Genomic DNA, 25,351 nt, shown 5'->3' on the forward strand with positions numbered 1-25,351 from the left:
CTGTACGCTCCTAAGCGCTTAGTGCAGTACTTTGCCCACATGTACACGCTCAACAAGATGGAATGCAGTGTACTTTCCAAGCGCTTAGTACAGTGCTCTGCACACAGTAAGCGCTCAATAAGATGGAATGCACTGTACTTTCCAAGCGCTTAGTACAGTGCTCTGCACACAGTAAGCGCTCAACAAGATGGAATGCAGTGTACTTTCCAAGCGCTTAGTACAGTGCTCTGCACACAGTAAGCGCTCAACAAGATGGAATGCACTGTACTTTCCAAGCGCTTAGTACAGTGCTCTGCACACAGTAAGCGCTCAATAAGATGGAATACATTGCATTTTCCAAGCACTTAGTACAGTGCTCTGCACACAGTAAGTGCTCAATAAGGTGGAATGCACTGCACTTTCCAAGTGCTTAGTACAGTGCTCTGCACACAGTAAGCGCTCAATAAGATGGAATGCACTGTACTTTCCAAGCGCTTAGTACAGTGCTCTGCACACAGTAAGCGCTCAATAAGATGGAATACATTGTATTTTCCAAGCACTTAGTACAGTGCTCTGCACACAGTAAGCGCTCAATAAGACGGAATGCACTGTACTTTCCAAGCGCTTAGTCCAGTGCTCTGCACACAGTAAGCGCTCAACAAGATGGAATGCACTGTACTTTCCAAGCGCTTAGTACAGTGCCCTGCACACAGTAAGTGCTCAATAAGATGGAATACATTGTATTTTCCAAGCACTTAGTACAGTGCTCTGCACACAGTAAGCGCTCAATAAGATGGAATGCACTGCACTTTCCAAGTGCTTAGTACAGTGCTCTGCACACAGTAAGTGCTCAACAAGATGGAATGTGTTGTACTTTCCAAGCGCTTAGTACAGTGCTCTGCGCACAGTAAGCGCTCAACAAGATGGAATGCACTGCACTTTCCAAGCGCTTAGTACAGTGCTCTGCGCACAGTAAGCGCTCAATAAGACGGAATGCATTGTACTTTCCAAGCGCTTAGTCCAGTGCTCTGCACACAGTAAGCGCTCAATAAGACAGAATGCACTGTACTTTCCAAGCGCTCAGTACAGTGCTCTGCACACAGTAAGTGCTCAACAAGACGGAATGCACTGTACTTTCCAAGCGCTTAGTACAGTGCTCTGCACACAGTAAGCGCTCAATAAGATGGAGTGCACAGTACTTTCCAAGCGCTTAGTACAGTGCTCTGCACACAGTAAGTGCTCAATAAGATGGAATGCATTGTATTTTCCAAGCGCTCAGTACAGTGCTCTGCACACAGTAAGCGCTCAATAAGATGGAATGCATTGCACTTTCCAAACGCTTAGTACAGCGCTCTGCACACAGTAAGCGCTCAATAAGATGGAATGCACTGCACTTTCCAAGCGCTTAGTACAGTGCTCTGCGCAAAGTAAGCGCTCAATAAGACGGAATGCACTGTACTTTCCAAGCGCTTAGTCCAGTGCTCTGCACACAGTAAGCGCTCAACAAGATGGAATGCACTGTACTTTCCAAGCGCTTAGTACAGTGCCCTGCACACAGTAAGTGCTCAATAAGATGGAATACATTGTATTTTCCAAGCACTTAGTACAGTGCTCTGCACACAGTAAGCGCTCAATAAGATGGAATGCACTGCACTTTCCAAGTGCTTAGTACAGTGCTCTGCACACAGTAAGTGCTCAACAAGATGGAATGTGTTGTACTTTCCAAGCGCTTAGTACAGTGCTCTGCGCACAGTAAGCGCTCAACAAGATGGAATGCACTGCACTTTCCAAGCGCTTAGTACAGTGCTCTGCGCACAGTAAGCGCTCAATAAGACGGAATGCATTGTACTTTCCAAGCGCTTAGTCCAGTGCTCTGCACACAGTAAGCGCTCAATAAGACAGAATGCACTGTACTTTCCAAGCGCTCAGTACAGTGCTCTGCACACAGTAAGTGCTCAACAAGACGGAATGCACTGTACTTTCCAAGCGCTTAGTACAGTGCTCTGCACACAGTAAGCGCTCAATAAGATGGAGTGCACAGTACTTTCCAAGCGCTTAGTACAGTGCTCTGCACACAGTAAGTGCTCAATAAGATGGAATGCATTGTATTTTCCAAGCGCTCAGTACAGTGCTCTGCACACAGTAAGCGCTCAATAAGATGGAATGCATTGCACTTTCCAAACGCTTAGTACAGCGCTCTGCACACAGTAAGCGCTCAATAAGATGGAATGCACTGCACTTTCCAAGCGCTTAGTACAGTGCTCTGCGCACAGTAAGCGCTCAATAAGACGGAATGCATTGTACTTTCCAAGCGCTTAGTACAGCGCTCTGCACACAGTAAGCGCTCAATAAGGTGGAATGCACTGCACTTTCCAAGTGCTTAGTACAGTGCTCTGCACACAGTAAGTGCTCAACAAGATGGAATGTGTTGTACTTTCCAAGCGCTTAGTACAGTGCTCTGCACACAGTAAGCGCTCAATAAGATGGAATGCACTGAACTTTCCAAGCGCTTAGTACAGTGCTCTGCACACAGTAAGCGCTCAATAAGATGGAATGCATTGTATTTTCCAAGCGCTTAGTACAGTGCTCTGCACACAGTAAGCGCTCAATAAGATGGAGTGCACTGTACTTTCCAAGCGCTTAGTACAGTGCTCTGCACACAGTAAGCGCTCAATAAGATGGAATGCACTGTACTTTTTCCAAGCGCTTAGTACAGTGCACTGCACACAGTAAGCGCTCAATAAGATGGAATGCATTGTACTTTCCAAGCGCTTAGTACAGTGCCCTGCACACAGTAAGCGCTCAATAAATAGGCTTGAATATAGACAAACATGCTGGCACGTGTGCCCGGATTGGCATGGGTATCGGGGCATGTCGCGTGCCGCTTGTATGAGGGTCCGTGTACTAGTGATTGGAAGTCAACAACTGTATCCTTCGTTGTGTGGCGCGGTTGTAGTTTGTGTGTTTGCGTGACAAAGCAGCGTGGCTTAGTGGAAAGAGCCCGGGCTTGGGAGTCGGAGGTCGTGGGTTCTAATCCCCGCTCTGCCACTTGTCAGCTGTGTGACTTCGGGCAAATCACTTCACTTCTCTGGGCCTCAATTACCTCATCCGCAAAACGGGGATTAAGACTGAACCCCACGTGGGACACCTTGATCACCTCCTATATTCCGGCGCTTACAACAGTGTTCGGCACACAGGAAGCGCTTTGGAGTCAGAGGTCGTGGGTTCGAATCCCAGCTCCGCCACTGGCCAGCTGTGGGGCCTTGGGCAGGCCGCTTGACTTCTCTGTGCCTCAGTTCCCTCATCTGTAAAATGGGAATTAAGACTGTGAGCCCCACGTGGGACAACCTGATCACCTTGGATCCCCCAGCGCTGAGAACAGTGCTTTGCACATAGTAAGCGCTTAATAAATGCCATTATTATTATTATTATTATTATTATGCCATCATTATTATCCAGCGCTTAGAACAGTGCTTGGCACATAGTAAGCGCTTAACAAATACCGTCATTATTATTAGTAGTAGTATTATTACCATGCCAGGTGTGGTGCGGTCCGTGAAGCCATCAATCAATCCTATTTATGGAGCGCTTACTATTCGCAGAGCATTCACCCCATTGTACTTATTGGGCGCTTCTTGTGGGCAAAGTACTGCACTAAGCGCTTGGGAGAGTGCGGGGGGCACGCCCCGGGTGGGCTGGTTCTTCATTCAATTCATTCATTCCCTCATATTTCTTGAGCGTTCACTGAGAAGCGGCGTGGCTCGGGAGTCAGAGGTCATGGGTTCTAATCCCGACTCCACTACTTCTCGGCTGGGTGACGTTGGGCAGGTCACTTGACTTCTCTGTGCCTCAGTTCCCTCCTCTGCAAAACGGGGATGAAGGCTGTGAGCCCCACGTGGGACAATGCGATCACCTTGTAACCCCCCAGCGCTCAGAACAGTGCTTTGCACATAGTAAGTGCTTAATAAATGCCATCATTATTATTATTATTACTATTCATTCACTCGTATTTAATGTACTTCCCAAGCGCTTAGTACAGCTCTCTGCACATAGTAAGCGCTCAATAAATACGATTGATGATGTACGGTTACTCGCTTCACTTCTCTGTGCCTCGGTTGCCTCATCTGTAAAATGGGGGTGAAGCTTGTGAGCATGGGACACCAGATTACCTTGTATCTACCCGAGTGCTTAGAACCGTGCTTGGCACACAGTAAGTGCTTAACAAATGACGTTATTATTATTACTATTCATTCACTCGTATTTAATGTACTTCCCAAGCGCTTAGTACAGTGCTCTGCACATAGTAAGCGCTCAATAAATACGATTGATGATGTACGGTTACTCGCTTCACTTCTCTGTGCCTCGGTTGCCTCATCTGTAAAATGGGGGTGAAGCTTGTGAGCCCGGGACACCAGATTACCTTGTATCTACCCGAGTGCTTAGAACTGTGCTTGGCACATAGTAAGTGCTTAACAAATGACATTATTATTATTACTATTCATTCACTCGTATTTAATGTACTTCCCAAGCGCTTAGTACAGCGCTCTGCACATAGTAAGCGCTCAATAAATACGATTGATGATGTACGGTTACTCGCTTCACTTCTCTGTGCCTCGGTTGCCTCATCTGTAAAATGGGGGTGAAGCTTGTGAGCACGGGACACCTGATTACCTTGTATCTACCCGAGTGCTTAGAACGGTGCTTGGCACATAGTAAACGCTTAACAAATGACATTATTATTATTATTATTATTATTATTTTAGACTGCGAGCCCACTGTTGGGTAGGGACTGTCTCTATACGTTGCCAACTTGTACTTCCCAAGCGCTTAGTACAGTGCTCTGCACACAGTAAGCGCTCAATAAATACGATTGATTGATTGATTACTGTGTGCAAAGGACTGTACTAAGCGCTTGGGAGGTTGTCCCAAGGGCGGTCGGGCCCGGGCGCTCACTACAGTGCTCTGCATGAAGTAAGTGCCCAATAAAGCCGAATGAATGAAGGCACCAAGGCGGGGTTGAGCAGGGCAGGGATGCAAGGGTATGTGCCCACGGTTCACTCATCCATTCAATCGTATTTATTGAGCGCTTACTGTGTGCAGAGCGCTGTACTAAGCGCTTGAGAAGTACAGGTCGGCAACATATAGAGACGGTCCCTACCCAACAACGGGCTCACAGTCTAGAACGGGCTCGAGGTGGTGCGGCTGTGTGTCAAGCGCTTAGTACAGTGCTCTGCACAGAGTCAGCGCTCAATAAATAAGAAGCAAATGAGAACACGAGAAGCGGCGTGGCTCAGCGGCAAGAGCCCGGACTTGGGAGTCGGAGGTCGTGAGTCCCCGTCATTCATTCAGAGGTATTTGATTGAGCCACTAAATAAATAAATAAACTTATTTATTTCTAGACTGTGAGCCCGCTGTTGGGTCTCTATATGTTTTACTTGTACCTATCTATTCTATTTATTTTATTTTGTTAGTATGTTTGGTTTTGTTCTCTGTCTCCCCCTTCTAGACTGTGAGCCCGCTGTTGGGTAGGGACTGTCTCTAGATGTTGCCAACTTGTCCTTCCAAAGCGCTTAGTACAGTGCTCTGCACACACTAAGCGCTCAATAAATACGATTGGTTGATTGATTGATTCTAATCCCGGCTCCACCACCTGTCTGCTGTGTGACCACGGGGAAGTCACTTAACTTCTCTGAGCCTCAGTTCCCTTGTGTGTCAAATGGGGATGAAGACCGTGAGCCTCCCGTGGGACAACCTGCGCACCTTGTAACCTCCCCAGCGCTTAGAACAGTGCTTGGCACAGAGTGGGCACTTAAGAAATGCCATCATTATTATGATGACCTTCCCCTCCCCATAGCACCTGTATATATGTTTGTACAGATTTATTACTCTATTTATTTTACTTGTACATATTTACTATTCTATTTATTTTATTTTGTTAACATGTTTTGTTTTGTTGTCCGTCTCCCCCTTCTACACTGTGAGCCCGCTGTTGGGTAGGGACCGTCTCTATATGTTGCCAACATGTACTTCCCAAGCGCTTAGTACAGTGTTCTGCACACAGTTAGCGCTCAATAAATACGACTGAATGAATGAATGAATTGGTGGAGCTGAAATTTGAACCCATGAAGCGTTTAGTCCAGTGCTCTGCACACAGTAAGCGCTCAATAAATACGATTGAATGAATGAATGAATGAATGAAAGCTGTCCCATGTGGGGCTCCCAGACTTACTACCTATTTTCCAGATAAGGAAACTGAGGCCCAGAGAAGTGAAGTGACTTGCCCAAAGTCACACAGCTGACAATTGGCGGAGCTGAAATCTGAACCCGTGAGGCGCTTAGTCCAGTGTTCTGCACATAGTAAGCACTCAATACGATTGAATGAATGAAAGTTGTCCCATGTGGGGCTCCCAGGCTTAATCCCCATTTTCCAGATGAGGGAACTGAGGCCCAGAGAAGTGGAATGACTTGTCCAAAGTCACACAGCTGACAATTGGCGAAGCTGAAATCTCAACCCGTGAGGCGCTTAGTCCGGCGCTCCGCACACAGTAAGCGCTCAATAGATACGACTGAATGAATGAACGAATGAAATTGTCCCATGTGGGACTCCCAGGCTCACCCCCCATTTTCCAGATGAGGGAACTGAGGCCCAGAGAAGTGAAGTGACTTGCCCAAAGTCACGCAGCTGACACCTGGTGGGGCTGAAATTTGAACCCGTGAAGCGCTTAGTCCAGTGCTCCGCACACAGTAAGCGCTCAGTAAATACGACTGAATGAATGAATGAATGACTGAAAGCTGTCCCACGTGGGGCTCCCAGGCTCACCCCCCATTTTCCAGATGGGGGAACTGAGGCCCAGTGAAGTGGAGTGACTTGCCCAAAGTCACCCAGCTGACAATTGGCGAGGCTGAACTCTGAACCCATGAAGTGCTTAGTCCAGTGCTCCGCACCCAGTAAGCGCTCAATAAATACGACTGAATGAATGAGTGAATGAAAGTTGTCCCATGTGGGGCTCCCAGGCTTACTCCCCATTTTCCTGATGAGGGAACTGAGGCCCAGAGAAGTGAAGTGACTTGCCCAAAGTCACACAGCTGACAACTGGAGGAGCTGAAATCTGAACCCATGAAGTGCTTAGTCCAGTGCTCCTCACACAGTAAGCGCTCAATAAATACGACTGAATGAATGAGTGAATGAAAGTTGTCCCATGTGGGGCTCCCAGGCTTACTCCCCATTTTCCAGATGAGGGCACTGAGGCACGGAGAAGTGAAGTGACTTGTCCAAAGTCACACAGCTGACAACTGGTGGGGCTGAAATTTGAACCCATGAAGCGCTTGGTCCAGTGTTCTACACATAGTAAGCGCTCAATAAATACGATTGAATGAATGAAAGCTGTCCCACGTGGGGCTCCCAGGCTTCCTCCCCATTTTCCAGGTGAGGGAACTGAGGCCCAGAGAAGTGGAGTGACTTGCCCAAAGTCACACAGCTGACAATTGGCGGGGCTGAAATCTGAACCCGTGAAGCGCTTAGTCCAGTGCTCCGCACACAGTAAGCGCTCAATAAATACAATTGAATGAATGAATGACTGAAAGCTGTCCCATGTGGGGCTCCCAGGCTCACCCCCCGTTTTCCAGATGAGGGAACTGAGGCCCAGAGAAGTGGAGTGACTTGCCCAAAGTCACCCAGCTGACATTTGGCGGGGCTAAAATCGGAACCCATGAAGCGCTTAGTCCGGCGCTCCGCACACAGTAAGCGCTCAATAAATACGACTGAATGAATGAATGAATGACTGAAAGCTGTCCCATGTGGGGCTCCCAGGCTCACCCGCCCCCCCCGTTTACCAGATGAGGGAACTGAGGCCCAGAGAAGTGGAGTGACTTGCCCAAAGTCACACAGCTGACAATTGGCAGGGCTGAAATCTGAACCCGTGAGGCGCTTAGTCCAGTGCTCCGCACACAGTAAGCGCTCAATAAATACGATTGTGTGAATGAATGAATGAAAGCTGTCCCATGTGGGGCTCCCTGGCTCACTCCCCATTTTCCAGATGAGGGAACTGAGGCCCAGAGAAGTGGAGTGACTTGTCCAAAGTCACACAGCTGACAATTGGCAGGGCTGAAATCTGAACCCGTGAAGCGCTTAGTCCAGCGCTCCGCACACAGTAAGCGCTCAATAAACACGACTGAATGAATGAATGAATGAATGAAAGCTGTCCCACGTGGGGCTCCCAGGCTCACCCCCCATTTTCCAGATGAGGGAACTGAGGCCCAGAGAAGTGGAGTGACTTGCCCAAAGTCACCCAGCTGACACTTGGCGGGGCTGAAATCTGAACCCGTGAAGCGCTTAGTTCAGTGTTCCGCACATAGTAAGCACTCAATACGATTGAATGAATGAAAGTTGTCCCATGTGGGGCTCCCAGGCTTAATCCCCATTTTCCAGATGAGGGAACTGAGGCCCAGAGAAGTGGAGTGACTTGCCCAAAGTCACACAGCTGACAATTGGTGGGGCTGAAATTTGAACCCATGAAGCGCTTAGCATTCATTCATTCATTCAATCGTATTTATTGAGCGCTGACTGTGTGCAGAGCACTGGACTAAGCGCTTGGGAAGGACAAGTTGGCACATATAGAGACGGTCCCTACCCAACAGTGGGCTCACAGTCTAGAAGACTAGTCTAGTCCAGTGCTCTGCACACAGTAAGCGCTCAATAAATACGATTGAATGAATGAATGAATGAAAGTTGTCCCATGTGGGGCTCCCAGGCTTACTCCCCATTTTCCAGATGAGGGAACTGAGGCACAGAGAAGTGGAGTGACTTGTCCAAAGTCACACAGCTAACAACTGGCTCCCCCTTCTAGACTGTGAGCCCACTGTTGGGTAGGGACCGTCTCTATATGTTGCCAACATGTACTTCCCAAGCGCTTAGTACAGTGCTCTGCACACAGTAAACACTCAATAAATACGATTGAATGAATGAATGAATGAATGAATGAATTGGCGGAGCTGAAAGTTGAACCCATGAAGCGCTTAGTCCAGTGCTCTGCACACAGTAAGCACTCAATAAATACGACTGAATGAATGAAAGTTGTCCCACGTGGGGCTCCCAGGCTTGCTCCCCATTTCCCAGATGAGGGAACTGAGGCCCAGAGAAGTGAAGTGACTTGCCCAAAGTCACACAGCTGACAATTGGCGGGGCTGAAATCTGAACCCATGAAGTGCTTAGTCCAGTGCTCTGCATACAGTAAGTGCTCAATAAATACGATTGAATGAATGAGTGAATGAAAGTTGTCCCATGTGGGGCTCCCAGGCTTCCTCCCCATTTCCCAGATGAGGGAACTGAGGCCCAGAGAAGTGGAGTGACTTGCCCAAAGTCACACAGCTGACAACTGGCGGGGCTGAAATCTGAACCCGTGAAGCACTTCGTCCAGTGCTCCGCACACAGTAAGCGCTCAATAAATACGATTGTGTGAATGAATGAATGAAAGCTGTCCCATGTGGGGCTCCCTGGCTCACTCCCCATTTTCCTGATGAGGGAACTGAGGCCCAGAGAAGTGGAGTGACTTGCCCAAAGTCACACAGCTGACAACTGGAGGAGCTGAAATCTGAACCCATGAAGTGCTTAGTCCAGTGCTCCGCACACAGTAAGCGCTCAATAAATACGACTGAATGAATGAGTGAATGAATGAAAGTTGTCCCACGTGGGGCTCCCAGGCTTGCTCCCCATTTCCCAGATGAGGGAATTGAGGCCCAGAGAAGTGAAGTGACTTGCCCAAAGTCAAACAGCTGACAATTGGCGGGGCTGGAATCTGAACCCATGAAGCGCTTAGTCCAGTGTTCCGCACATAGTAAGCGCTCAATACGATTGAATGAATGAAAGTTGTCCCATGTGGGGCTCCCAGGCTCGCCCCCCATTTTCCAGACGGGGGAACTGAGGCCCAGAGAAGTGGAGTGACTTGCCCAAAGTCACCCAGCTGACAATTGGCGGGGCTGAAATCTGAACCCGTGAGGCGCTTAGTCCAGTGCTCCGCACACAGTAAGCGCTCAATAAATACGATTGAATGAATGAATGACTGAAAGCTGTCCCATGTGGGGCTCCCAGGCTCACCCCCCGTTTTCCAGATGAGGGAACTGAGGCCCAGAGAAGTGGAGTGACTTGCCCAAAGTCACACAGCTGATAATTGGCGGGGCTGAAATCTGAACCCATGAAGCGCTTACGCTCCGCACACAGTAAGCGCTCAATAAATACGATTGTGTGAATGAATGAATGAAAGCTGTCCCATGTGGGGCTCCCTGGCTCACTCCCCATTTTCCTGATGAGGGAACTGAGGCACAGAGAAGTGGAATGACTTGTCCAAAGTCACACAGCTGACAATTGGCGGGGCTGAAATCTGAACCCATGAAGTGCTTAGTCCAGTGCTCCGCACACAGTAAGCGCTCAATAAATACGACTGACTGAATGAATGAACGAATGAAAGTTGTCCCATGTGGGGCTCCCAGGCTCACCCCCCATTTCCCAGATGAGGGAACTGAGGCCCAGAGAAGTGGAGTGACTTGCCCAAAGTCACACAGCTGACAATTGGCGGGGCTGAAATCTGAACCCGTGAAGCGCTTAGTCCAGCGCTCCGCACACAGTAAGCGCTCAATAAACACGACTGAATGAATGAATGAATGAATGAAAGTTGTCCCATGTGGGGCTCCCAGGCTTACTCCCCGTTTTCCAGATGAGGGAACTGAGGCCCAGAGAAGTGGAGTGACTTGCCCAAAGTCACAGAGCTGACAATTGGCGGGGCTGGAATCTGAACCCATGAAGCGCTTAGTCCAGTGTTCCGCACATAGTAAGCGCTCAATACGATTGAATGAATGAAAGCTGTCCCACGTGGGGCTCCCAGGCTTCCTCCCCATTTTCCAGATGAGGGAACTGAGGCCCAGAGAAGTGGAGTGACTTGCCCAAAGTCACCCAGCTGACAATTGGCGGGGCTGAAATCTGAACCCGTGAGGCGCTTAGTCCAGCGCTCCGCACACAGTAAGCGCTCAATAAATACGACTGAATGAATGAATGAATGAAAGTTGTCCCATGTGGGGCTCCCAGGCTTAATCCCCATTTTCCAGATGAGGGAACTGAGGCCCAGGGAAGTGGAGTGACTTGCCCAAAGTCACACAGCTGACAACTGGCGGGGCTGAAATCTGAACCCATGAAGCGCTTAGTCCGGCGCTCCGCACACAGTAAGCGCTCAATAAATACGACTGAATGAATGAATGAATGAATGACTGAAAGCTGTCCCATGTGGGGCTCCCAGGCTCACCCGCCCCCCCGTTTACCAGATGAGGGAACTGAGGCCCAGAGAAGTGGAGTGACTTGCCTAAAGTCACACAGCTGACAATTGGCGGGGCTGAAATCTGAACCCGTGAGGCGCTTAGTCCAGTGCTCCGCACACAGTAAGCGCTCAATAAATACGATTGTGTGAATGAATGAATGAAAGCTGTCCCATGTGGGGCTCCCTGGCTCACTCCCCATTTTCCAGATGAGGGAACCGAGGCCCAGAGAAGTGGAGTGACTTGCCCAAAGTCACCCAGCTGACAATTGGCGGGGCTGACATCTGAACGCTCCGCACACAGTAAGCGCTCAATAAATACGAATGAATGAATGGAAGCCGTCCCATGTGGGGCTCCCAGGCTCGCCCCCCATTTCCCAGATGGGGGAAGTGAGGCCCAGAGAAGTGGGGCGAGCCGTTGGGGGTGGGGCCGGGCTCACCAGATGAAGTCGGTGCAGTGGCTGCAGAAGGTGGGCTGCTTGAAGAAGCGGGCGATGAATCGGTGGTCCTTCACCTCGTGCACGTTCTTCTGGCGGAGCGCCCCTTTGCGGGCGAAACGGTTCGCCACGTCCTGGCCCGGCACGGCCGCCTCGCCCGCGGGGAACACGTCGGCCATGGCGACGGACTGAGGGACGGACGGAGGGAGGGAGGGAGGGAGGGAGGGCGACCGACGGACGGACTGAGGGACGGACTGAGGGACGGACCGACGGACGGACGGAGGGAGGGAGGGGGGCCCGGCTGCCGCCGCCGCCGCCTCGCTCGCCCCGCCGACTGACAGGCGGGCGCGACCTGCCGCCGCCGCCGCCGCCTCCGCCCCCTCCCCGCCCACTGAGCATGCCCAGAAGGCGCGCGCGCGGGGAGGGGCGCGGGCCCGGGAGGCGGGGCCTGACGGCGGGGAGGGGAGGGGCGTGTGGGCGAGAAGGGGCGGGGCCTACGGGAGTGGTGGGCGTGGCTTACGGGCGGGGAGGGGCGGGGCCCGCGTGTGTGGAGGGGGCGGGGCCTGACGGCGGGAGGGGCGGGGCCTGACGTCGAGGGGCGGGGCCTGTGGGCGAGAGGGGGAGGGGAGGGGCGGGGCCGGCGCGTCCGGAGGGGGCGGGGCCTACGGGTGTGGCGGGGCGCGTGCCGGTGGGCGGGGATTACGTAGGGGAGGGGCGGGGCCCGCACGGGGGGCGGGGGGCGGGGCCTACGGGTGTGGAGCCGCGTGTCGGTGGGCGGGGTTTACGGGCGGGGAGGGGCGGGGCCTGCGCGTATGGTGGGGCAAGGGGCCGGTGGGCGGGGCCTGACGGCGGGGAGGGGGCGGGGCCTGACATTGAAGGGGCGGGGCCTACGGGTGTGGAGGGGCCCGGCTGGGGGCGGGGCCTGACGGCGGGGAGGGGCGGGGCCTGATATGGTGGGGGCGGGGCGTGGGGGCGAGAAGGGGCGGGGCCTAAGGGTGTGGGGGCGCGAGCCGGTGGGCGGGGTTTACGGCCGGGGAGGGGCGGGGCCCGCGCGAGTGGAGGGGCGCGGGGCCGGCGGGCGGGGCCTGACGGCGGGGAGGGGGCGGGGTCTGACGTTGAGGGGCGGGGCGTGTGGGCGAGAAGGGGAGGGCCCTAAGGGTGGAGGGGCCAGGGACCGGTGGGCGGGGTCTGAGGTTGTAGGGAGGGGCGGGGGCTGACGGCGGGGAGGGGGCGGGGCGTGGGGGCGAGAGGGGGAGGGGCCTACGGGTGTGGGAGCACGTGCCGGTGGGCGGGGTTTACGGGCGGGGAGGGGCGGGGCCTGCGCGCGTGGTGGGGTGCGGGGCCGGTAGGCGGGGCCTGAGGCTGTCGGGAGGGGCGGGGGCTGACATTAAGGGGGCGGGGCCTGTGGGCGAGAAGGGGCGGGGCCTAAGGGCGTGGGGGCGTCTGCTGGTGGGCGTGGCTTACGGACGGGGAGGGGCGGGGTCCGCGAGTGGGGAGGGGCGGGGTCCGCGCGTGCGGAGGGGGGCGGGGCCGGGGGGCGGGGCCTGAGGTAGTAGGGAGGGGCGGGGCCTGACGGCGAGGAGGGCCCGAAGGGGCCTGACATTGAGGGGCGGGGCATGTGGGCGAGACGGGGAGGGGCCTACGGGTATGGAGGGGAGCAGCTGGGGGGCGGGGCCTGGCGGCGGGGAGGGGCGGGACCTGAAATTGAAGGGGCGGGGCGTGTGAGCGAGAAGGGGCGGGGTCTAAGGGTGTGGGGGCGCGTGCCGGTGGGCGGGGTCTGCGGACGGGGAGGGGCGGGGCCCGGGCGTGTGGAGGAGCGCGGGGCCGGTGGGCGGGGCCTGAGGTGGTAGGGAGGGACGGGGGCTGACGGCTGGGAGGGGGCGGAGCCTGACGTTAAGGGGGCGTGGCGTGTGGGAGAGAAGGGGCGGGGCCTACGGTTGTGGGGGCGCGTGGCCGGTGGGCGGGGTCTGAAGTTGTAGGAGGGGCGGATCCTGACGTCAGGGAGGGGGCGGGGCCTGACGTTTAGGGGGGCGGGGGCGTGTGGGCGAGAAGGGGCGGGGCTACGGAGGCTCGTGGGCCAGTGGGCGTGGCTTGTGGGCGGGGAGGGGCGGGGCCCGCGCGTGCGAAGGGGCGCGGGGCCGGTGGGAGGGGCCTGAGGTGGTAGGGAGGGGCGGGGTCTGACGGCGGGGAGGGGACGGGGCCTGACGGGGGGGGTGTCTTGTGGGCGAGAAGAGGCGGGGCCTACGGGAGCGGGCGCGCGCGTGCGGTGGGCGGGGTTTATGGACCGGGAGGGGCGGGGCCTGTGGGGCGGGGGGGCGGGGCCCGCGCGTGCCGGGGGGCGCGGGGCCGGTGGGCGGGGCCTGAGTTTGTGGGGAGGGGCGCGGCCTGACGGCGGGAGGGGGCGGGGCATGAGGGCGGGGTGGGGCCCACGGGTGTGGTCTATGGACAGGGAGGGGCGGGGCCTGTGCAGCGGTGGGCGGGAAGGGGCGGGGCATGCGCGGGGGGGGGCGCGGGGCCGGAGGTTGTAGGGAGGGGCGCTGCTGGGGGGCGGGGCCTGAATTGAGGGGGCGTGGCGTGAGGGCGGGGAAGGGAGGAGCCTGAGGATGAGGGGGGAGGGGCGTGGCATGACGGCGGGGGAGGCGGGCGGGGCCTGTGGGCCTGTAGGCGGGGGAAGGGGCGGGGCCTAAATTGGGGGGCGCGGCCTAAATTGGGGGGCGCTGATTGACGGCGGGAAGGTGCACGTGCCCGGTGGGCGGGGCCTGCGTTCGGGGGAGGGGGCGGGGCCTGAGGGCGCGAAGGTGCACGTGGCCGGTGGGCGGGGCCTGCGGTTTGGGAGGGGGCGGGGCCAGAGGGCGGGCGCGTGGCCGGTGGGCGGGGCTTGGGGTTGAGGGGGCGGGGCCTGTGGCCGTGCGCGCGCCCGGTGGGCGGGGCCTGAGGGAGAAGCGCGCGCCCCAGTTTGGGACGCGAGAAGGGAGCGCCCTCCCCCCCCCCACCTTAATATAATCGTCATAATAATGGCATTTCTTAAGCGCTTACTATGTGCCGAGCACTGTGTTCTTACTTTGTTAAATATCTTTGGTTTTGTCGTCTGTCTCCCCCTTCTGGACCGTGAGCCCGCTGTCGGGTAGCGACCGTCTCTAGGTGTTGCCGACTTGGGACTTCCCAAGCGCTCAGTCCGGTGCCCTGCGCACAGTCGGCGCTCAATAAATACGATGGAATGAGCGAATGAATGAATGAGTGAATGAATGAATGAGTGGACGGGCGCGCGGCCGGTGGGCGGGGCCTGAGGGAGGAGCGCGCGCCCCAATTGGGGAATCCTTCCCTCCCTGAATAATAATTATAATATTATTATAGTATATATTATAATATATTATTTCATGTTATGATAATATATTATAATATATTATTTCATATTATAAGATGTTATAATATATTATTTCATATTATGATAATATATTATAATATATTATTTCATGTTATGATAATATATTATAATATATTATTTCATATTATGATCATATATATCATAATATATTTTTTATATTATGGTGATATATTATATATTATTTCATGTTATGATATTATAATATATTATTTCATATTATAAGATGTTATAATATATCATTTCATATTATGATAATATATTATAATATATTATTTCATGTTATGATAATATATTATAATATATTATTTCATATTATGATCATATATTATAATATATTTTTATATTATGATGATATATTATATATTATTTCATGTTATGATAATATATTATAATATATTATTTCATATTATAAGATGTTATAATATATTATTTCATATTATGATAATATATTATGATATATTATTTCATGTTATGATAATATATTATAATATATTATTTCATATTATGATCATATATTATAAAAAATTTTTTATATTATGATGATACATTATATATTATTTCATATTATGATAATATATTATAATATATTATTTTATATTATAATATATTATAGTATATTATTTTATATTATGATAATGTACTATGATATATTATTTCATATTATGATAATATATTATAATGAATTATTTTTTATGATGATGGTATGATATATTGTGATAATATATTATGTTATTATATCATGATAATATGATTATAATATAATAATAATGGCATTCTTAAGTGCTTACTTTGTGCCAAGCACTGTTCGTAGCGCTGGGGCAGATAATACAGTACAATATAATATAATAATAATAATGGAATTTCTTAAGTGCTTACTTTGTGCCAAGCACTGTTCTTAGCGCTGGGGCAGATAATACAGTACAATATAATATAATAATAATGGCATTTCTTAAGCGCTTAGTTTGTGCCAAGCACTGTTCTTGGCGCCGGGGCAGATAATACAATACAATATAAAAATAATGGCATTTCTTAAGCGCTTACTTTGTGCCAAGCACTGTTCTTAGCGCTGGGGCAGATAATACAGTACAAGATAATATAATAATAATGGAATTTCTTAAGCGCTTACTTTGTGCCAAGCACTATTCTTAGCGCCGGGGCAGATAATACAGTACAATATAATATAAAAATAATGGCATTTCTTAAGGGCTTACTTTGTGCCAAGCACTGTTCTTAGCGCCGGGGCAGATAATACAGTACAATGTAATATAAAAATAATGGCATTTCTTAAGCGCTTACTTTGTGCCAAGCACCGTTCTTAGCGCTGGGGCAGACACAGGGTAATCAGGCCGTCCCACGTGGGGCCTCACAGTCTTAATCCCCATTTGACAGATGAGGGAAGCGAGGCCCAGAAAAGTGAAGTGACTGGCCCCCCAAATCACACAGCTGGTTGTTTTGCTGTCTGTTTTCCCCACCTTAGAGACTGTGAGCCCGTTGTGGGCAGGGATTGTCTCTATGTGTTGTTGGATTGTACTTGCCAAGCGCTCTGCACACAGAAACACTCAATAAATACGACTGAGTGAATGAATGAATGAATGAATGAATGAATGGCGGGGTGCAGATTAGAACCCACGACCTCTGACTCCCAAACCCGTGCTCTTTCCACTGAGCCACACTGCTTCTCTTCTTGCGTCTGTTCTTTCTTCTCTGTTCTTCTCAGTTCTAAGCACTGTCCTTAGCGCTGGGGGAAATACAAAGTAATCAGGTTGTCCCACATGGAGCCTCACGGCCTTAATGCCCATTTTACAGATGAGGTAACTGAGGCACAGAGAATAATAATAATAATAATAATGGCATTTATTAAGCGCTTACGATGTGCAAAGCACTGTTCTAAGCGCCGGGGAGGATACAAGTTGATCAGGTATGTTTGGTTTTGTTCTCTGTCTCCCCCTTTTAGACTGCGAGCCCACTGTTGGGTAGGGACTGTCTCTCTATGTTGCCAATTTGTACTTCCCAAGCGCCTAGTACAGTGTTCTGCACATAGTAAGCGCTCAATAAATACGATTGATGATGATGATGATCAGGTCGTCCCACGAGGGGCTCACGGTTTTAATCCCCATTTTACAGATGAGGTAACCGAGGCACAGAGAAGTTAAGTGACTTGCCCGAAGTCACCCAGCTGACGGGTGGCAGGGCAGGGATTTGAACCCATGACCTCTGACTCCAAAGTCCGTGCTCTTTCCACTGCTTTTCTTTCCCCTAGTCAGCTTGCCCTGCCCTCGACATTGTCCCTGCAGACTTCGGCGGGGGACCGGTGACATCCCTTGGCACATTCATTCATTCACTCAATCATATTTATTGAGCTCTTACTGTGGGCAGAGCACTGTACTAAACGCTTGGGAAAGTACAATACAACAATAAAAAGAAACAGCCTCTTTCTCTTCTCTGCAGAGAGACAGTAGGATGGAGGAGGTTTTTTTGCCCCACGTTGGCTTGGACTGTATTCCCTTCGGTCTCATCCCATTTCCAGCAGGGAAAGGTAAAGAACCACCGTCGTTAGATTTTTCACTAATATTTTACTGGTAAATAGGAACATGGTAACTCAGTTTCACTAATATTTCCGTTTGGCAAACTGCACGTTGCCATAGTACCCGATAAGGGAGTAAATATAATAAAATGAAACAGCATACAGTGTAAAGCGAACCAAATGGGGAGGTAATATGGATGTGTGTGTAATCAGAGTACATCTGACAAGAAAGGTTCATTCTTTTTTAAAAAAAAAATGATTACTGAGTTTTGCCGAGATCTGATTAAAAGGAAAATATCAGTATTTCCTTCAAGAGACCCTCCTCCTTCCCCTGACAGCCTCTCCCTTCCGCATCACCTATGCACTTGGATCTGTGACCTTTGGACACAACTCCAAACTCCACCTCTCAACTCCACCGTACTTATGTACATATCTATCTGTACATATTTATTACTCTATTTATTTATTTTACTTGTTCACATCTATTCTATTTATTTGATTTTGTTAGTATGTTTGGTTTCGTTCTCTGTCTCCCCCTTTTAGACTGTGAGCCCACCGTTGGGTAGGGACTGTCTCTGTATGTTACCAATTTGTACTTCCCAAGCGCTTAGTACAGTGCTCTGCACATAATAAGCGCTCAATAAATACGATTGATGATGATGATGATATCTTCAAATTATATATTATAAACTACTTACCCATATTAATGTCTCTCGACCCCTCTACACTGTAAGCTCGTTAGGGGCAGGGAGCGTGTCTGCTAATTCTGGCGTTTTGTACTCTCCCGACTGCTTAATACAGCACTCTGCACATAGTAAGCGCTCAATAAATACGACTGACCGATGGACTACGTATTTGGATCTGTACGCTTTGGGCACTTAGTATTCACCGCACCCTCAGTCCCAAAGCACTTATACACCTACCCATAAATTATTTATTTATTTTAACGTCTGTCTTCCCCTCTAGACTATAAACCCCTCATGGGCAGGGAAGGTTTTTACCAACTCTGTTGTATTGTACTCTCCCAAGTGCTCAGTATTTTTCTGCACCCAATCAATCAATCGTATTTATTGAGCGCTTACTGTATGCACAGCGCTGTACTAAGCACTTGGGAAGTACAAGTTGGCAACATATAGCGACAGTCCCTACCCAACAGTGGGCTCACAGTCTAGAAGGGGGAGACAGAGAACAAAACCAAACATACTAACAAAATCAAATAGAATAGATATGTACAAGTAAAATAAATAGAGTAATAAATATGTACAAACATATATACATATATACAGGTGCTGTGAAAGAGGAGTTAATATGTGCTAATAAAATAGAGTTAATACAGCTGTACAAATATATCCAAGGGCTGTGGGCAGGCCCCGCCCGGGCTGGACAGGGGGAGACAGAGAACAAAACAAAGCATATCAACAAAATAAAATAAGTAAAATAAACCTTAAATAAATAAATAAATAAATGGAATAAATAATAAATAAATAAATAAATAAATGGAATAAATAAGAAAGAAAGAAAAAGAAAGAAAGAAAGAAAGAAAGAAAGAAAGAAAGAAAGAGAAAGAAAGAAAGAAAGAAAGAAAGGAAGAAAGAAAGAGAAAGAAAGAAAAAGAGAAAGAAAGAAGAAAGAAAAAAGAAAGAGAAAGAAAGAAAGAGAGAGAGAGAGAGAGAGAGAGAAAGAAAGAAAGAAAGAAAGAGAGAAAGAGAGAAAGAGAGAAAGGAAGGAAGGAAGGAAGGAAGGAAGGAAGGAAGGAAGGAAGGAAGGAAGGAAGGAAGGAAAGGAAGGAAAGGAAGGAAAGGAAGGAAAGGAATCAATCAATCAATCAATCGTATTTATTGAGCGCTTACTATGTGCAGAGCACTGTACTAAGCGTTTGGGAAGTACAAATTGGCAACACATAGAGACAGTCCCTACCCAACAGTGGGCTCACAGTCTAAAAGGGGGAGACAGAGAACAGAACCAAACATACCAACAAAATAAAATAAATAGGATAGAAATGTACAAGTAAAATAAATAAATAAAGAGTAATAAATATGTACAACGGAAGGAAAGAAAGGAAAGAAAGAAAGAAAGAAAGAAAGAAAGAAAGAAAGAAAGAAAGAAAGAAAGAAAGAAAGAGTAAGAAAGAAAGAAAGAAAGAAAGAAAGAAAGAAAGAAAGAAAGAAAGAAAAGAAAGAAAGAAAGAGAAAGAAAGAAAGAAAGAAAGAAAGAAAGAAAGAAAGAAAGAAAGAAAGAAAGAAAGAAAGAAAGAAAGAAAGAAAGAAAGAAAGAAAGAAAGAAAGAAAGAAAGAAAGAAAGAAAGAAAGAAAGAAAGAAAGAAAGAAAGAAAGAAAGAAAGAAAGAAAGAAAGAAAGAAAGAAAGAAAGAAAGAAAGAAAGAAAGAAAGAAAGAAAGAAAGAAAGAAAGAAAGAAAGAAAGAAAGAAAGAAAGAAAGAAAGAAAGAAAGAAAGAAAGAAAGAAAGAAAGAAAGAAAGAAAGAAAGAAAGAAAGAAAGAGAAAGAAAGAAAGAAAGAAAGAAAGCACCCAGTAAGTGCTCAGTCAGTACTGATTGGGCAGCGTAGCCGAGAGGAAAGAGTACGGATCTGGGAGTTGGAGGACTCGTGGGCAGGGAATGTGTCTGCTTATTGTTGTTATTTTGTACTCTTACTCTCCCAAGCACTTAGTGCTCTGCACAGAGTCAGAGCTCAATAAATGCGACTGAATGAATGAATCAATGACTGAATGAGTGAACTGAGTTCTAATCCCAGCTCCGCCCCTCATCTACCGTGTGATATTGGAGCAGTCACTTAACTTCTCAGGACCTCTCAATTCCCTCCTCTGCAAAATGGGAGTTCAATACCTGTTCTCCTTCTGGCTTAGGCAGTGAGCCTCAAGAGGGACTTAATCTACACCGGTGCTCAGTACAGTGCTTGGCACATAGTAAGTGCTTAGCAAATACCACCAACAGATATTACGGAAACACACATATACCTAGAGGAACCCTACCCCCATGGCATATCATAGTAACAGACGCTAACTATATATCACAGTAAAAAGATTTGCTTTAGTCAACCATTACTTTATGCATAGGTAAATATTGGGCCAGTATTGATTATTTAAGTTTCTTTTGTTTCAGGCTTCACTTAGAAACGGTTTCCTGTTCTGATAGTAATTACCAAAAAGCATTCAGGTACAGCACGACTAATGCATAAATTGCTAAATCAAATTACACGTATAAAAAGAGCTGACAGTAATATATAATCCAAACCCAAGGGACCAGAGCAAGTCGTTGCCTGTTTAATATTTTATGTGGTAATTTCTTTCCAAGAGCATTGAAATACATAAGAGAAATGCCTATAAACATCATTTCATTATTCCATCCATTACGGGAAGTACACGACACCCGTGGTACTAAGGGACAGAACTTTTCCCCCTGTAAAAGACAAAGAAAAAATCAGTCATTTCGCATAAAACCAGCCTGGGTAGTGAGTTCGGGGCTCTGATGAAGACGGGCATCAACTCTTTCAGGCCATTATGGCTCCTTTAAGGGCAATTCAGTATAACTCTCGCTGACTCAGGATGCCAAATTCAAAAATCTTTAGGTGTTCCTCCCGGCCTGCTCTTTTCCTGTATTTCCTTTCTTAAAAAGCAGCAGCAGTAGCTCCGTTCATTATTCATTAAGTGTCCATAAAATGTCAGACCGCATAGGATATGGGCAAGTCACAATTTGGATCTTGGCTCTCACACTCAAGGGAAAATGAGCAAAATGTATCTTTCCCTTTTCTGTTTTTTGTTGTTGTTGCTGCTGGTCCTATTTTGATTTTATTTGCCGTGGGTAATAACTGGTGGCAACCACATGTTGATTGTTGGATGTGGTGTTGATGGTGGCAAGGATTTCAGTATTTTATCACATTGAGTTCCTTGGAAGAGTTGTGATTTGAAGGCAGTAAATTGCCAGAGATCTCTTCCCCCACGTCTCTCCCTTAGGATGGGCATCCTGAAGGAGGAGGAAATGTTCAGGGTGGGTGTACGGTAGATAGGTGCCTAAGAGAATCACATGCCACCTCGAATTTTAAATTTATTTTTAAAAAGGTGAAAATGAAGCTGAAACGGACATATTTTCCTGAAAGGGAAATACCTACCTTTAAACTCCTGCAGGAGAGGTCCAGTGGCTCTAGCTTTCGTAGTATTCCCCCAAATCAATCAATCAATCGTATTTATTGAGCGCTTACTGTGTGCAAAGCACTGTACGAAGCGCTTGGGAAGGACAAGTTGGCAACATATAGAGACGGTCCCTACCCAACAGTGGGCTCACAGTCTAAAAGGGGGAGACAGAGAACAAAACCATACTAACAAAATAAAATAAATAGAATAGATATGTACAAGTAAAACAGAGTAATATGTGCAAACATATATATAAACACCATGCTCCACAGACGAAAAACATTCAAATATTTTTGGATGTCTGAATGAGTTAATAAAAAGAATAAACACAAATCCAGAACATACCTAAAGAAACTTTTTTTTATTAATTCAATGGTAAAATTTGTATTTTGTAATTTCTAACATTAATTATACTAAGGTAATCATTTGCTAATCCTTTGAGTCTAGCCCGAGGGAGGCGTTTCCTTTACATTTGGGGTGTTTTATGAGGAGAATGTGGACAAGGAAGGGCTGCACGACTAATTGATATCATAGATGAGGCTCTCAGTGCTCTTCAGCATGTGAACAGCAAAAGACCTCTAACTCTGTGATTATAGAAAGACAACCATAACAACTTTTTTATAGGTTAGCAAACGGCACGTAATAGCAGCCTACCTTTGGGTGGACCTATTTGATTAGATGTAATGCAGCGATAGCAGTGCCTACTTCTCCTGAGTATATGGCTATAGTATTTAGTGTTTATAGTATAGTATAGTATATAGTATTTATATGGCTATAGCATTTAGAGATGACAGCTGAAATATGTGTTTTATAAATTAAGTGTCATTCTGTCACATTCCTTCTATCCATGAAGCAGGTTTTTTCTTCTCTTGCCTGCAAAAGAAGGGCTGCACGACTAATTGATATCATAGAATGAGGCTCTAAGTGCTCTTCAGCATGTGAACAGCGAAAGACCTCTAACTCTGTAATTATAGAAAGACAACCATAACAACTTTTTTATAGGTTAGCAAACGGCACGTAATAGCAGCCTACCTTTGGGTGGACCTATTTGATTAGATGTAATGCAGCGATAGCAGTGCCTACTTCTCCTGAGTATATGGCTATAGTATTTAGTGTTTATAGTATAGTATAGTATATAGTATTTATATGGCTATAGCATTTAGAGATGACAGCTGAAATATGCGTTTTATAAATTGTCATTCTGTCACATTCCTTCTATGAAGCAGGTTTTTTCTTCTCTTGCCTGCAAAATATACTTCAAGCAAAATACTCATTCTAAGAGAAAACATGAGTTTCAAGGGGCTTATGAGAAACCTAGGCATTACTGTGATGACTAAATGACTTCAAGAGTTGATCAATTATACCAGGCATGTGGCAAAAGCGGGGGGAAGGAGTGGTCAGTAACTCTTGGGGGATCTTTGGCCACTGACTCCATGCCCCCAGCTTCTGGGTTTGACCAAAACCTTTTTGGTCAACAGTGCTTTGCACATAGTAAGCGCTTAATAAATGCCATCATTAATTAATTAATTTTGTCCTCCCCAGTTTCTGGCCCGAACTCTACCAAGGAGGACTCATTCAGCCGTTGCAGAACTGTAGGAGACAAGCAAATCTCCCCCTTCTAGACTGTCCAACAGGGATCACACAGTCTCACTCCCCATTTTACAAAATAGGTAACTGGGGCACAGAGAGGTGAAGTGAGTTGCCCAAGGTCACACAGCAGGCGGAGCTGGGATTAGAATCCAGGTGCTTCTGACTCCCAGGCTCTATCCACTAATAATAATAATAATAATAATAATAATCATGGCATTTATTAAGTGCTTACTATGTGCAAAGCACTGTTCTAAGCACTGGAGAGGTGACAAGGTGATCAGGTTGTCCCACGTGGGGCGCACAGTCTTCATCCCCATTTTACAGATGAGGGAACTGAGGCCCAGAGAAGTTAAGCGACTTGCCCGAAGTCACACAGCTAATTGGCGGAGCCGGGATTTGAACCCACGACCTCTGACTCCGAAGCCCGGGCTCTTTCCACTGAGCCACGCTGCTTCTCTATCACGCATCACTAGGCGATGTAATTTTGCCACCGGCTACTGTGTGACCTTGGGTAAATCATTTACTCTCTAGCATTGAATTTCTTCATCTGTAAAATAGAATAAAAAACCTGCTCTTTCTATCTCTTGTGAGAGGCATGTGGGACAGGCGCTTTGTCAGTTCTAACCCAGTTCCTGTCAATAGTGAGCACTTAATGCATAGCAATATTAAAAAGCAAATCACTGTCAGGTTGTATTATTTATTGTGTTCTTTAAAACAGAGCTCAACCACTTCCCAGCTATTTAGGGAAATAACTTTCCCAAACAAACCTCCCTAATAATAAGACTATAAAGTTCACGTGTGAATCAGGAAAATGGAATTGGGGGGACGACGACACCTCCAAGCTCAATCCAGCCACATTGTCTGCAGTAATTGCAACTGAACCTTCCTACTCCAGGGGCTTGAAAGAAGATCTTCAGCTCCAGGTTACTTGACCGCTGCATTAGCAGCGATGGTACAAGAAATTTCGCCTGAATTAACTGGCATGCAAATGTGTGACTTCTTTCAAAGGTACAGTCTAAACTCACATATGCAGATTGATATTTTTGAGCATTAATTAAAGCTCTGGCAAGCTCAGTTTCTCCTTGGAAGAATAATTTGGGAGTTACCAAGCCTATCGGGTGAAGAATGTATGATTTTGAAAGGTGAGTTGTGGTAGATGAGTGAATGGTGACTGGGGCAGACAATATTTCTTCTCGGTGATTTAATTTTCATGCCAAAATGTGCATTATATTAACTGAGAAAGACCTAATATTCTAGTTGTGGCCACCTGACCATGCAAATGAAAGCAAGTGCTTTAATGACAGAAAAAAAGAATATGTCTTAAATGTCAGGAAGATGGTATCTCTTTTACAGAAAGGAAAACTGAGACCAGGAATGCACTAGCAAAGAAAGGTAGAGACTTGAGATGATTGTGCAAATATTTAGGCCAGGAAATGTTTTCATCAGACATAGTAAGGTAATTGAAACACAGGTAGGATTGCCCCAATTATATGGAAAAATTACCCTTGCCTGTCACTTCATTTACTAGCATGGACCTGACATTTGACACTGACATTTCAAGTGTACCAATGGATCTTACACAACTTACCTAGTAACTCAATTTCTAAACCCCCAAATCCATAATCTGCCCTCCCTCCAAAGAAGAGGACAATTAATGCTTGGGTAAGAATCTCTTGTACCTTGTCATTTAAGGAGCAACAAATAGACCCCCACCCCCACCCCCAAAAGGTTTTAATAAGTTCAAGGGAGGTAAAATGCTTCAGATGATATCACTGAAAATCACGGTCATTATCATCATCATCATGATCATCGTCAATACTACACCACACCTTCCTTAAAGGGAATATTTCCAGTATGATTTGCCAGGCTTTGGCAACACAGAGGCTCATTTCAAATATAAAACGGTCCAAACCTCTCTGATCACATTCCTTCTTCACCCTGAGATTGAGCCTGAGGGAACTGTCTACTTCATCGGAACGTAATTGCCATT

At 47.9% G+C, this 25,351-nt stretch overlaps 1 protein-coding gene across 2 annotated transcripts in view; it reads right to left on the reverse strand.

The window, feature by feature from the left end:
* PRKCA (protein kinase C alpha) overlaps positions 1-11,921 on the reverse strand; it is a 342,829-nt gene extending 330,908 nt beyond the window's left edge. For both annotated transcript variants that reach the window (XM_038757073.1, XM_038757072.1), the window contains exon 1: positions 11,720-11,921. In XM_038757073.1, coding sequence (XP_038613001.1) covers positions 11,720-11,895 — 176 coding nt within the window. In that variant the 5' untranslated portion in view covers positions 11,896-11,921. The remainder of the gene's footprint in view (positions 1-11,719) is intronic.
* Positions 11,922-25,351: the final 13,430 nt, after the last annotated feature.

Source organism: Tachyglossus aculeatus, chromosome 15, assembly GCF_015852505.1.
Source record: "Tachyglossus aculeatus isolate mTacAcu1 chromosome 15, mTacAcu1.pri, whole genome shotgun sequence".
In the NCBI taxonomy this organism is placed as follows: Eukaryota; Metazoa; Chordata; class Mammalia; order Monotremata; family Tachyglossidae; genus Tachyglossus; species Tachyglossus aculeatus.